The sequence below is a fragment of the Mustela nivalis genome (genome assembly GCF_964662115.1).
Source record: "Mustela nivalis genome assembly, chromosome: 7".
Classification (NCBI taxonomy): domain Eukaryota; kingdom Metazoa; phylum Chordata; class Mammalia; order Carnivora; family Mustelidae; genus Mustela; species Mustela nivalis.
Window position 1 is genome coordinate 134,456,246 of NC_139026.1, and position 15,311 is coordinate 134,471,556.

The following is a 15,311-nucleotide window of genomic DNA, read 5'->3' on the forward strand; positions in this document are numbered from 1 at the left end:
AAAGGTCCCAGATCAATTCATTAGGGGGGAAAAAAAGAATATACCTGTAACCCAAATATAGCTCTAATTGGGGGAATTCCAGGCAGCAACATTAAATTAACAAATTAACGTACTGAGATTGACATGCTGAGAAGCCTAAGTAGTTTCTACTCCTTTTCACTTAGCTTACCTTCCTATTCCCCAAAATAGTTCCCGTGACAAACGAAGTACAGACCCTACAGTAGAGCAGAGAGAACTGGCCAGATCAGATGCTTGTGTACAAGCTGAGAAGTGATTGTCTCTGATATAACCGACCAGAAAAACCAAAGACAGAAAAAGGCAAAGATTTTTCTTCACATCTAAATGAAAACATTTTGTATTTTGAGTATTTTCCCCGAAGCAATTTCAAAATCTCCATCCTTTTTACAATAATAGACTCTTTTGAGAAGTTTTGCTATTACTAAAACAATTCAATAATTAAAAGTCAACAGGACCCAACGAGCTAAGAAAGTGCTCTAGGCTCAACTGCACTATAGCCAAAAGAACTTGTCTGCTAAACAACTCACCTGAACTGAACTGTACTTCCAAGCTGTAGGAAAACAAAATGAAAATTAAACCCCCAGGATAACAATCACCTAGGCTATAAATTAACTCATCCCAGGTATAAAAAGTTCTCAAGGGCACCTGGGTGGCTCAGTGGGTTAAGCCGCTGCCTTCGGCTCAGGTCATGATCTCAGGGTCCTGGGATCGAGGCCCTAGTCGGGCTCTCTGCTCAGCAGGGAGCCTGCTTCCTCCTCTCTCTCTGTCTGCCTCTCTGCCTGCTTGTGATCTCTCTCTCTCTGTGTCAAATAAATAAATAAAATCTTAAAAAAAAAAAAAAAGTTCTCAAAACACAAGTGACTATATACTTTCCCTGAAAGGTGATATGTTTATGTAGAATGTTGGTTATAACCCAATCAGGGTCACACAAAGGATATAGAAAGATCTGGAAAGACATCTAAATGGATTATTTCCAGCACTATTTGTTTCCTATTCACAGCGCCAAAGTTAGCAGCACAGCACATCACAAAGACAACTACTATATCAACTTCCACAGTCTCTATCACTTTCTCAGCCTGACACCATCTCAGCATCTCAGGAAGGAAGCTAGTAGTCTGCATCATGCTACCCAAGGTTTCAAGGCTACTAAGACAAACATTATGTGTGAATTTCATCCCCCTCTCCCCAAGATCAGAATATCTCACTGGTGTCAAGTTTAGAAAAACCAAAAACAATTTGGGGCCACTGGCAATGGCTCTTGGCACCATGGTACTAACATGTTTAAGAGAGACTACAGGACATATATACCATGACTTATCCTAACTAGGAATATTACCAATTAAGTTTTAAAGTGCTTGAGAGCTACATGATAGTGGCAGGAGGAGAAGAGGAGAGAGGTCAGGGAGGAAAAGAAATAAAAACATTACAGCACACAAATAACTACCTGAAAAAATAGTAGTCATCAGACAAGTTAAAACACGTTTGCATTTGCCAACACATAGCAGTTACCACACCATATATTTGTCAGATTTCCCAACACGCAAAACAAAAGAAGCCACCCTTTTATGAAGTACTTATTTACTGACTTCTACAAAGAAAATACTTCCCTGGATTGGGGCTAAATAACTTCCTGTGCTTTCCCTTTGACTTTCAAAATCTTCAGAAGCTTCAGCAAACTGAGATTCACATCAATTTTAAGGCTTTTCGTGTGAGACTGAATACACCTTGTGTGTGCTAGTATCGATAAATTCACAAGACCACTTTTCTCTTTGAAAACTATGTTCACATTTCTATAGATTTAAGAGTATTTTTTAAAAGGCTAACTACAAAGTTTGCAAAACCAGTAATACAGTAGACATGGTGGGCATTCAACAAGTTTATCTGAACTCCTAAAGTAAAAGCTTGAAGAAGTTTATGAGATAAATTCCTACTGGTGATACTTAAGATACAATGTTACTAACATGGAAATTGAGAAATATTCAAAATATTCTGAAAGCAGCATCTCCTTCTAAAAATAAAGAAAAGCATTTGCCAACACAGAAACTATTGGTTCTTAAAAATGATAATCACATGGGAGGCATTTCTATAAATACTTCAGTTCTGAATTGCAATAACCCGATTCTTGCAAAGCACGTTTGGATTATGTCTTCTCGAAACAGGAGAATTTTTGATCCCATTACATTGATACAAAGGACTCTCTGCTCTTTTATTTGCTTCTATAGCAAACTGCTGGTTTACCTAGTTAAAGATCTACAAACCAAACTACCACAACATAAATCACTTCCAATCATTGAAATAAAAACAAACGAGAGGGGCGCCTGGGTGGCTCAGTGGGTTAAGCCGCTGCCTTCGGCTCAGGTCATGATCTCAGAGTCCTGGGATCGAGTCCCGCATCGAGCAGAGAGCCTGCTTCCCTCTCTCTCTCTGCCTGCCTCTCCATCTACTTGTGATTTCTCTCTGTCAAATAAATAAATAAAATCTTTAAAAAAAAAAACAAGCAAACAAACAAACAAACGAGAATCTGTCACAAATAAGGCCCCAAGAATGTCCTAATAAATTTACAATAACATTTCACATTAGGGTCCTAGGACTAAATATGTTCGGTAATCCACCTGGGTTCTGTGCATTTACTTAGGTCGGAAAGAGAGAAACCTCAGAAAAGAAGCAACCCGCGGTTACGCCGTTCTATTTTAAGTTACTTATAAAGCCAACAGTTCAAGAACTTTTGGGGAAGAGAAAGTAAGACATTTTTCCAAGTAGTTAAGAATAATTTATCGTTTTATAATAACGATGGTCCTAACAACCTCTAGAATACATTATGATAAGGACGGAAGTGAAAATGATGAGAGGGAAAAACACCCGACTTGAAAACGGACAGCCAGGCAAATTTATAAACCTTCAATTAAAGGAATTTCGGGATTAACTTCGCTTAGACGCCCTCCCTCACACCCCACCCGCTTCCTCCTCTCCTCGGGGAGGTCTGTGTAATGTGATTCATGACAAATTTTTATTAAAATATAAATAAGTAAGAGACACACCCTCTGGGTTGAACTGACATAATCGCCCCCACCCGCCCCCCCAAGACACACACCCCGCTTTTCCTCTCCCTCCTGCCGCTCCCCCCCGCCCCCCCGCGCCTCGTCCCTGCCCTTTCCTCTCCCCGTCCGAGACCCCTCTCCGGACGGAGGGGCAGCTGGCTCTCCCACACAGGAGCCCAGCGAATGGAAGGCTGCTGAGGGCAGCGCGCGACCCGGGGGGCCCAACCCGAAGGGAGGCGGACAGCAGGGGGGCGCCGGGCTGCGGCAGCGGCGAGCTCCGGGTTCCCTCGCCCATTTTCTCTCTCCCCTTCTATCGGTTTCAACCACCACAGCCACTTCCTGTATCGCAGCCCGACTCTCTCAGCCGAGCCACTTGCTCTCCCCGGCTGGGGGTTGGGGTTGGGGTTGAGGCTGAGGCTGAGGCAGCGGCTGAGGTTAGGGCAGTTCCCCACCCCGCCCAGTAGGCTGGTCACTCGGGCGGCAGGCGGTGGATCCTCGGCCGGGCGGGCCAGCGCCCGCCCGCCCGCCCGCGCGCCCGCGCTCCTCACCTGTATGTAGTTGTTTTCACAGTAGTCCGCCACCCGGGTCAGATTCTGGTAACTCTCTATCAGCGCCCTCTTGCCAGACGGGATCTCCTCCTCTAGTAACATCTGCAGCTCTGCCATTTTCCACCCCTCCGCATCGCTTCCTCTCGCGTTAAAGAGACAGAGGCAGCAAGGTCCGCGGAGGCGCGGAGCACCTCACAGCCCGGATACAAACCGCCTACCGCCCTCCCGCCTGGTATTGTGGGACGGCACCTCCTCCTCTTCCTCTTCACTCTCTCCACCCGGCTCCACCCACTTCGCGCAGCCGCCTCAATCCCGTTCTCTCGCGATCCTTCGCGTTTTCCCTTCTCCTCCCCACGGGTTTTGTTTTTTGTGTTTTTTTTTTTTTTTTTTTTGCGGCATAGTCTTCTGGGAATTGTAGTATCTCACAGTCAACGCGCACCATTGAAAGCGCATGCGTGTAAGAGGGCCTCCGAAAAAGAACGGGAAGGAACGTAAAGGACGGCCCAGGGAAGGGGTCTAATTGCGAAGTTTCCCAACAATTCCGGCAGGTGGCGCTATATGGTGACGCTAAAGAATAAAATCCTTTCCGGGAGAAGGCTGTGAAAATTGGCAGACTTTGCTTGATTAGGTAACGTCAGTGAATCAGAGATACCAATTCTGATACGGGATTAAGAAGAGCTAGAACGTGAAGAAATCCAAATCTTTACTTCCTCTGTCTCTTAGACATAAGACTCTGGCTTTACTTTCTAAACTTCCTATATCCTCAAATTTTCATTTAAAATTTAGCATTTATCATTGACAGTTCTGCACCAAGCAATGTACTAAATATTGGGGTACGAGTTGAACAAGGATACTCCGTACCTGTAAAGACTTATTTTTTTTAAAAGATTTTATTTATTTATTTGACAGAGAGAGATCACAAGTAGGCAGAGAGGCAGGCAGAGAGAGAGAGAGGAGGAAGCAGGCTCCCTGCTGAGCAGAGAGCCCGATGCGGAACTCGATCCCAGGACCCTGAGATCATGACCTGAGCCGAAGGCAGCAGATTAACCACTGAGCCACCCAGGCGCCCAAGACTTGGAATTTAAAAGTAAATACACATTTCAGTGTTACCCGTCCTAATCGCTTTTTCTTGGACTCTTCTTTGCAAATCTCTCCCTGAAGTTAGGTACGTATTGTTCATCTAGGTTACACAAAATCCTTTTATCTCTTTTAATCAACTGTTTTGTAATAGAGTAAAAGGCCCTATATTTCAATAGTTTCGTTTAACAAGAACATTAAATGCTTTTGATATAATGAGCTATGAAAAGTGGTGTTCAAAAGCAGAAAAGCAAACTAATTTAAAAATCATTTAAAAATCTACATTTTCAGCTCTCCACTAAGTAATTTCAAATCATAATAACTATAGGAATAATAACATGACCCAATCACATTTTTTTAAAAGATTTTATTTATTTATTTGACAGACAGAGATCACAGGTAGGCAGAGAGGCAGGCAGAGAGAGAGGAAGAAGCAGGCTCCCCGCTGAGCAGAGAGTCCGATGCGGGGCTCGATCCCAAGATCCTGGGATCATGACCCGAGCCAAAGGCAGAGACTTTAACCCACCGAGCCACCCAGGCGCCCCGACCCAATCACATTTTTAAAAATTGACCCATCATGTAAGCCTGACGATTCACAGACCTGTACCCCTGGGGCAAATAATACATTATATGTTAATAAAAATAATTAATTAAAAAATGACCCATCAATAGGTATTTATTGAATATTACCTTTACTAGGGGCCATAAAATGTTCAGTTGTAAAAGGAAAAATTTAAGTCTCCTACATGAAAAAGAAAACTACCCCCCAGCCACGGGATTCCCAGATCCATAAATCAATAAATAGCTTACTTTCCATAATTACCTGGAATAGACATAATAGTCTTTCTTTAATATTTTCATTAATCCAAGCATTATTTTATCCGAGTTCTTGAAATGTGATATATTTGGTGTCCAAATGGGGTGTCTCTGCATCAGATGGGGGTCCCCAAATGTGGGGCCACAATCAGGTGGAAGCTACTAGCAGCAGCAGTTAAAGAATTCACCTGAGGCAGATAAAAGGAGATAGAAGTTTATTGAATACCCCTCAAGGGAGTGGGGGCAGGACAGCAAAGGAGAGGAGGCTGTCTGCAAGGGAGCAGTGGGTTGGGGCTTTTTTTAGAGGGGGAAGGTGAGGAGGTATGGAGACATATGGAATTTTCCCTTTTTTGAAGACTGTGTCCAGTTGTAAGTAGTCGTTTGGTTAGCTAGGGCCTATGGATATTTTGAAGTGGGTCTCCTGGTGGGCTTGTCTGTAGATCTAGCCAGGTGGTCGCTATGCCCTTTCTACCTGCCATTGCTCAAACCTTTTTGCCTAAAAAGAGCCTTTACAATAAATTCTTTTTTTTTTTTTTAATGGGATATACTCTTAAATTTGGTCTCCAGATGAACCAGATTTAACCACAGATATCACTAAACTTGTTTATATCCACAGATTGACATCTTTCTTTAAGCTTGTTTCTTTGGTTTTTTGTTTTAGCAATCTCTATACCCGGCAGGGGGCTCCAGCTCAGGACCCTGAGATCAAGGGTCACATGCTCTTCTGACTGAGCCGCCAGGTGTCCCCATATATTGATACCTTTCAACAACAGGGGGGAGGTAAACAGGTGCCCTTGCTTTCCTATTTTTCAAAGTACTACCAGATTTCTCTCATGCCACAACACTGAGAGATAAATGACCTAAAGATTTTTTTCTATATTTACCAAATAAGGAAATTTAAGCTTAGACAGCAAAGGGATTTAACTAAGGACACTGAAAATAATAATCAAGTTCTTTGGGGCACCTGGGTGGTTCAGAGGGTTAAGGCCTCTGCCTTCGGCTCAGGTCATGATCCCAGGGTCCTGGGATCAGGCCCTGCATTGTGCTCTTGGCTCAGTGGGGAGCCTGCTTCCTCCTCTCTCTGCCTGCCTCTGCCTACTTGTGATCTCTGTCAAATAAATAAATAAAATCTTTAAAAATAATAATAATAATCAAGTTCTCTGACTTCTAGATCTGTGCTCTTTCCTACTGTCCAGTTAAAACTGTCTGTCCAAATACTCGTGATTCATATAAAATCCAAAGAAGTTATCCCTCATACCTTTAAGGTAATTGAGTTGAGTATGCTATCCTTTGTATTTTTTTTTTAAGATTTTATTTATTTTTTTGGCAGAAAGAGACACAGCGAGATAGGGAACAGAAGCAGGGGGAGTGGGAGAGGGAGAAGGAGGCTTTCCACTGAGCAGGAGTGCTCCATATCCTTTGTATTTTTATTTAAAAAAAAAAAAAAAAAAGCTAGTTCCCCTAATAATTATAGTTTATAAACAGGCAGTATTTTTTTTTAAGATTTTATTTATTGGGGGGGGGGGGGCAGGGGAAGAGGTGAGGGAGAATCCCAAGCAAATTCCAGGTTGTATGTGGGGCCCGGAGCCGGGCTCTATCCCATGATCCATGACATCAGCCCCTGAGCCGAGACCAAGGATGACTTAACTGAGTCATCCTGACACTCCCTAATCTTGTCTTTTGATAGGACCCCAGTCATACTAGATTAGGGTCATAACCTATGAACTCATTTCATCTTAATTATCTATTTAAAGACTCTATCTAAGGGTGCCTGTGTGGGTCAGTTGTTAAGCATCTGCCTTCAGTTCAGGTTATGATCCCAAGGTCCTGGGATCAAGCCCTGCGTCAGGCTCCCAGCTCAGTGAGCCTGCTTCTCCCTCTGCCCATGGCTCCCCCTGCTTGTGCTCTCTCTCGCTCTCTGTCAAATAAACAAATAAAATCTTAAAAAATAAATAAATAAAGGCCCTATCTCCAAATACATTCACATTCTAAGATACTTGAGATTAGGATTTCAATACATGAATTTTGCAGGGGATACAATTCAGTTCCTTACATGTCATTCTAGGATTAACTGACATCCTAGGATTGTACAACCCTCCATTATACACCTCTCTTTGCTTCTTTGCAAATTAACAATACCAATCCTCAGAGAAGAAGGAGGGTGAATGGAATGCTCTGTTTAGAAAAGCCCACACAAGCCAAGAGGATTTCAGGAGAGCGAACAGATTGCAAATCTTCCTTCAAATTTTATTATAGTTGATTGTGGAAATTCTTTGATATAGAGTCATCGTATTTGTAGCAGGCCAGACCTACAGGCTAGTTTTCAGGCAAATCTGATTGATTATTCCTTTAACATGGGGGGAAGATCTCCCTTAGGCACGTTAAGTTAAGGCCACTGCAGAATGCCAGTATTATTTTAGAGTGGAGCAAGCTGCTTTCATGAAATACTTAAAAATTAGCAGTGGCTAAAAATGCAAAGTACCTGGAGTCCCGTGGGGGAAAATAGAGCCTTTAAGAGTAATCTCATGTTGTTTTTTCTTCTTTTCCGGAAGCTGTAATATTTCCAGGACGGTTTGAATGAACTAAATTACTTGTTAATTTCGGAAGCTGCTGAATCAACACAGCCTCCTCCACCTCTCCTTTCGAACTTCAGTGAGATGCTGCCGGCCTTTGTGACAACAAAACTGTTCCCAGAACAGTTGACCCCACCAGCAAAAACAAATATCTCAATCTTTGAACCTACCCTCAAACTGGCTAATCATGGCCCTTCTGTGAATTTTGTCCTCCAACCCTTCCAATGATTTTATAAATCCCTTAATATTGGAAACACCTAGAGTCATTTCTCTTTTCCTGACAAATGAACTAAATCATATTTAAAAGTTCTAAAGACAATTGGCAACCCATGTAAAGTCAGTATTCCTTCGGTTGGGAGTTACAGAAAACAACACCCAAGGCAGCATTAAGAAAGAAAAAGACAGGGCGCCTGGGTGGCTCAGTGGGTTAAGCCGCTGCCTTCGGCTCAGGTCATGATCTCAGGGTCCTGGGATTGAGTCCCGCAGGCTCTCTGCTCAGCAGGGAGCCTGCTTCCTCCTCTCTCTCTCTGCCTGCCTCTCTGCCTACTTATAATCTCTCTCTGTCAAATAATAAATAAAATCTTAAAAAAAAAAAAAAAAGACAGAAGGGGAAAAGAGAAAAAGAAAAAAATAAGTTCTCATTATGAAAATTCAGGCTCACTCACAGAACTCAAAACTTCAAATGCAATCAATCAGTCCTAAGAAAATTCTAGTGCAAGCCATTGGGAAGGCCAACAGGAACCCAGGCAGTACTCACATTTAGTGCCCTGTTTCCCTGCAAAGGTTTTTTTGTTTGTTTTATTTATTTGACAGACAGAGATCACAAGTAGGCAGAGAGGCAGACAGAGAGAGAGGGGGAAGCAGGCTCCCCGATGAGCAGACTTGGGACTCGATTCAGGGCTCAATCCCAGGACCGTGGGATCATGACCTGAACCAAAAGCAAAGGCTTTAACCCACCAAGCCACCCAGGTGCCTCTCTGCAAAGGTTTTGTTTTGGTTTTGCTACCCTTTGTAAATGGCAGAGACCATGGCAAATTTGTGTCCCAAATTTTTCATCTCGACCATTCAAGAAGCCAATCGTCCTTTCAAATCCCACAGCTCCAAATCCACATTCCTCACAAGGAAAATCTGATTAGTCCACCTGGAGTTGGCTCTTCTTTCCGAACATCAGCTTTGGCAAGGGAGGCATGTTCAAACAGCCTCCGCGTAATTACTTGAACACCCTGAGACTGGTGTGGGAAGTTTCCAGAGAGAGTGAATAAATAAAGAAACCATGAGTGTTAGGTGTTCACTACAAGTGGGGAAGCTTTTGCAATACATAGACATGTGGCCTGGGTGCTACCTCTACGATTGTACAAGTTACTCAAACACAAGGACATCAGGATTTCTCCCCAGGATTTGATGCCATTCTTGTTTGTTGTTGTCATTTGTTTGTTTAATACTTTCCTGAGCTAGCTCTGTAATGTCTGTATTCTTTGTCATCTGTAGCCAGGGAAGTCCCTACCCAGTGTCTCAAAGTCTTCTGGGCACGTGTACAACTCTGCATATATTCGTGGTATTCTGGATTTCCAAATATATATGTTGCTGCTTTTCAAAACCCTCTGTGGATATCTCATTCTCCAGATTTTCCTTTAAAATTTGTTTTCAATGTCTTATTTGCCCTGTTATTGTTGCCACAGCCACTGCAATGGTAAACAATGAAAACTGGTTTTCAGCAAATACCCTGAGGATAGAATTGTTGGTGCTAAGTGAGTTCTGAATCACGCGAAAGGTAAGACCTGAGAATGGGGCTTTTCCAGGGAGCTGCCAGCAAGGTCAAATACGAGAATTCTCCGGGGATCGGAGTTTTGGGGGCTTTCCCAACTTGTTTTTCCCCCCTTCAGAAGCTGCTAGGATGATGCTTTTCAAAGTACTATGATTTTAAGACAGTTTGTTTTCAAGACTACTGCAGAATTACAGAGAAAGGGATAGAAATTAGGCAAGTTCAAACACTACAAAGCTTACGGTTTTTACTGAGATTTAGCTGTTTTTCAAGATTTATTATGTTAGGCACCTGGGTGGCTCAGATGGTTAAGCGTCTGCCTTTGGTTTAGGTCATGATCTCAGGGTCATAGGATCGAGCCACACATTAGGCTCCCTGCTCAGTAGGCAGTAGGGTGTCTGCTTGTCTCCCTCTCCCTCTGCTGCTCCTCCTGCTTGTGCTTGCTCTCTCTCTCAAATAAATAAAATCTCAAAAAAAAGAGAGAGATTTATTTATTTGAGAGAGAGTGTACACACAAGAGAGGGAAGGGCAGAGAAAGAGGGAGAGAGAGAATCTCAAGTAGACTCCTACTGCGCTCCAGCCAAGAATCCAGCTGGAGGTTCAAGATCATGACCTGAGCCGAAATCAAGAATCCAAGGCTTTACCAACTGAGCCATCCAGGTGCCCCTCAGCTTTTTTCTTGAATCAATGCTCCTTTATTTCCATGGTTAATTTTTTTTTGAAGATTTTATTTATTTGGGGGCACCTGGGTGGGTCAGTTGGTTAGCGTCTGTCTTTGTTTGGCTCAGGCCATGATCCCAGGGTTCTGGGACTGAACCCCCACACTAGGCTCCCTGTTCAGTGGGGAGTCTGCTTTTCCCTCTCCCTTTGCTGCTCCCCCTGCTTGGGCTTTGTCTTGAGCTCTCTTCCCAGTATCTGTTGAATGGATAAATAAAATCTTAAAAAAAAAAAAAAAAGCAACTGCAAATACAAGAAAAATTGCAAGTGACCACACACGCCCAGGGAAAGGCTCAGAAAAAACTTGAAAAGACATTCAGTTTATACCTCAGGCTGATCCTCAGCACAGAGAGCCTACAAGAAACAATCAAGAAACAATAACAATAAATAAAAACAGTAACAAAAAATAGGAAACCCTAGGGACAGGGGAGAATCTGATACCCAGAGTTATAACATTATTAGATTCAAATGCCCAGTATTCAATAACAACAAAAAAATCACAAAGCATACAAAAAACAGTAAATATGGCCTATGCAATGAAAAAAAACCCACAATAGCAAGTATCACTCATAAAGATCTAATTAATGGAGCATATTCTAGAAAAAGATTTTAAAACAACTCATTTCAAAGATGCGAGAAGAACCAAGGAAGGATGTGGAAAAAGTTAAAAAAGCACTGTGTGAACAAAATGAAATGAAACAAAATGAAAATATCAATAAATAGAAAATCTAAAAAGAAACAAAAAACAACTGATTCACATTTCCCTATTGATTAATGATGTTCAGAATCATGAACGTGCTTACTGACCATTTGCATATCTTTATTAGAGAAACATCTATTCAAGCTTTTTGCCCATATTAAAATTTGATTTTTGGGATGCCTGGGTGGCTCAGTTGGTTGAGCAGCTGCCTTCGGCTCAGGTCATGATCCCAGCGTCCTGGGATCGAGTCCCACATCGGGCTCCTTGCTCCGCAGGGAGCCTGCTTCTCCCTCTGACTCTGCCTTCCACTCTGTCTGCCTGTGCTCGCTCGCTCTCTCTCTCTCTCTCTCTGACAAATAAATAAATAAAATCTTAAAAAAAATTTTGATTTTTTTTGTTGTTGTTGAGTTATGGGACCTAATATTTTAAGAGGAGGCACTTCAAATCAGGGGGGAAAGATGGATTATTCAATAAACATTGGAGGGCAATTAGGTAAAATTCTATAAAAAATTTTTAAAATTGTTACAAATTTCCATGTTTGTGTTTTTTTTAAAATATTATTTATTTATTTATTTATTTATTTATTTATTTATTTGACAGACAGAGATCACAAGTAGACAGAGAGGCAGTCAGAGAGAGGAGGAAGCAGGCTCCCTGCTGAGCAGAGAGCCCGATGCGGGACTCGATCCCAGAACCCTGAGATCATGACCTGAGCCGAAGGCAGCGGCTTAACCCACTGAGCCACCCAGGCGCCCCCATGTTTGTGTTTTAAAGGGAAATGAAATATTTGAAAAAAAAGTAGACCTTTTATGCACCATAACCAGTCCCTCCACCCACCAAGGCAATCACTAGCATAAATTTATTTTCTCTTTTTATTGAAAAGTAACTTGATATACTAAGTTGGTATAGACAATTTATAATTGTTTTGTGTGTTTTGTATATTCTAAAAATTTAGTTTTATATAAAATATATTTATATAACATAACATTATATTCTCAAGAGTCATATAGTCTAGTGTAGTTTATTCCTTTTCATTGCTATATAGTATTTCATCGCTCTTGTGTTCCACATTTCATTATGTATTCTCCATTTGAAGGTGTTTGGGGTTTTTCAAACTGCTTAATACTACAAATAGCTCTCTAATAAATATCCTCATATCTGTGTCCATGCAGACATGGGTGAAAGTTTTCTAGAATTTATGCTAGCAAAGGAAATTGCTTCATTATTAGGTATGTGTATTTTCATTTTTAGCAGAAAATACAAAATTGGTCTCCCGTAGGTTGTATCAATTTACATTCCCATTAGGAGTGTATGAGATCTGGGCACCTGGGTGGCTCAGTCGGTTAAGCACCTGCCTTCAGCTCAGGTCATAATCCCAGGACTCCTCAGATGGAACCTGGCATTGGGCTCTGCTTCTCCCTGTCCTTCTGCCTGCTGCTCCCCCTGCTTGTGCTCTGTCTGTCATATGAATAAATAAAATCTTTTTTTAAAAAGTTAAAATAAAAGGGCTGTATGAAAGTTCCATATATTCATATTCTCGCCAGCATTTCATATTGTCAGACATAAGATCATTAGCAGGACTGAGGAATAAAAACTGGTATTTCATTGTTTTAATTTGCATTTCCCTGATTACTAGAGTTTATCTCCCCATTTGTGTTTTTGGCCATTTATTTTTCCTCTTCTGCTATGTGTCACTCTTTTTCCTGACCCATTTTTCTATTGAGTTTTTTTGTCCTTTGGTTTTAATTAACTGGAAGAATTCTTCATCCTGTACAAAAGGTTTTTTGTCTATTAAAGATTGTTTCAGTTAGAAATTCCATTTTACTTCAAGCAATAAAACCGTACAGAAGGACAAATGTGTATATTTTTCTTGGATCAGATTTTGCACAGATCATGTTAGGCTGGTTTAAGTGTTCATGAAGCTACCAAGGACCCAGTCTCCTCTCCTCTATCAGTTTCTACCAACTTGGTACATGACTTTCATCATTATGGGACAAGATAGCTGCTATACTTCCATCTATTTCAACATTTCAAGAATAAGAAAGGTGAAAAGGCAAAGGATAAAAAGGGCAAAGTAGTGCTCTAGCTAAATCCTTACCCATTAAAAACCTTCACGGAAACACTGTCCAGGAGTGTCTATTACATACATAAGCTAAAAAGGTGACACATGGCTACCTTTAGCTGTAGGAGAGCCCAGGACATTGAACTTTGGACTTTTTATAATCTCCACAGAGACAACGGAGAAGGAAGATGGATTTGGGAGACTGTATCACTCCACATGTGTTGAAAGTACTCTCTCGAAATCTATAACATACTTTAATTTTATATATGTATCTTCTTGGGGTGCCTGGGTAGCTCAGTGGGTTAAGCCTCTGCCTTTGGCTCAGGTCATGATATCAGGGTCCTGGAATGGAGCCCCGCACCGGGCTCTCTGTTCAGCAGGGAGCCTGCTTCCCCTTCTCTCTCTCTCTCTCTGCTTGGCTCTCCGCCTACATGTGATCTCTGTCTGTCAGATAAATAAGTAAAATCTTTAAAATATATATACATATTTTAATATATATATGTGTGTGTATACATATATATGTGTGTGTGTGTGTGTGTGTGTGTGTGTGTGTGTGTGTGTGTGTATACATATCTTCTTCCACACCAAAGTTTTCCTTCTGGATGTAGTCAAAAGTGTTAGTATGTATTGAATGTATTTATATCTACTATAAATTCATATCCTAAAACTCTTTTCCCCAATGTTAATGCTGTTTGGAGGTGGGAACTTCCGGGAGGTATTTAGGCTTAGACTAGATCATGAACCTGGGACTCTTACTAAGATGAGTGCCCTGAAAAGAAGATGAAGAGACAGATCTCTCTTTTCACTCAAGGAGCATGCATCACATCTAGGAGAAAACATGGGAGAATACAGCAAAAAGAGGCCACCTACAAGCCAGGTAGGGGTCCCTCACCAAGAACAACACCCTGCTGGCCTGTTGATCTTGGAGTTAGACTTCAGAATTATAAGAAATAAGTAACAGTCCACCCAGTTCATAGCATTTAGTTATTGCAGCCTAAGCTAAGAGAGGTATCTGTAGTTTCTTTTTGCAATTCTATTTTGGGGGCTTAAGTCATCTTTCCTTAACACTTAATCATAAACAAGATCATTGTGCTACTCAACTTCCAGGGGCACTAATTAATATAGATTACAACGTGAATGGTGTCCCCCGGAGTTGTGTAATGCGGAAGCTCTATTTTTCTTCTAATGACTTTAAAGATGCACCTTATACATTAGGGCCTTAATCTGTGCCATCAGTGTGGAATTTATTATGTGTCTATTTGAGATAAGGATCTCATTATCCTTGCTTTCTATATAGTTTTTTTCTATTGCTATTTATGAAATAGTTCATACTTTCTCCAGTAATCTTTAATTCCTGTCTTTCTCTGAGTCCCCTCTCCTGTCCCATTAAGCTAAGTGGCTTTTCTTCAATCAGTATCACACACTTACTAATTACTAATGATTCCTAAGTATGCTATGTGGCGGGACTGATCTTTTGTGGTAGAGACTGCCATTTGTTCACCAGTTTTCTTCTTCCCTACAAATTTAGCTAGACTAGAATTTCTCAGTCTCGCTTGGGATGAGCGAGCCACAAGACAGAGGATCCTGCATTCTTAGAAGACTCAGTGGAGAAGAATCTGTCCTCCCTTTGCTCTTCTGCTACTGACTATTACTGGACTGTGATCTGAATGAAAGACAAACTTTATTATGTTAAGCTTCTGAAATACAGTAGCTGTTAATTGTAGCTGTTAGCCCACCCTAACATTCCATCCGATTCTTTTGGGAATCATCTTGACTGTTCTGGGCTTTTCTTTAGTTTTTTTTTTTTTTTAATAGTTTATAAAGTTTTTCGGAATCCTACAGGGATTATAATTGGAATTGTGTTTATGGAAAATTTGGGAAGAATTTTCATCTTTATAATTTTGGATATGACTATCATATGTCTATCTATTCAAATTTTTTATGTCCAGATAAATTTTATAGTTTTTTCCATAAAGATATTATACATCTTCTGTTAATAC

The 15,311-nt window shown here is 41.2% G+C and overlaps 1 protein-coding gene across 8 annotated transcripts in view; it reads right to left on the reverse strand.

Annotated features, from left to right (window-relative positions):
- The window catches only part of ABI1 (abl interactor 1), a 121,338-nt gene extending 117,258 nt beyond the window's left edge, over nt 1-4,080 (reverse strand). For 3 of the 8 annotated variants that reach the window (XM_082740924.1, XM_082740931.1, XM_082740930.1), the window contains exon 1: nt 3,605-3,909. In XM_082740924.1, the coding sequence (XP_082597050.1) occupies nt 3,605-3,721 (117 nt within the window). In that variant the 5' untranslated portion in view covers nt 3,722-3,909. Of the gene's footprint in view, nt 1-3,604 lie in introns of all 8 variants that reach the window. The other 5 variants (XM_082740927.1, XM_082740926.1, XM_082740928.1 and 2 more) reach the window with 5 other exon arrangements.
- Between the last annotated feature and the right edge of the window lie 11,231 nt (nt 4,081-15,311).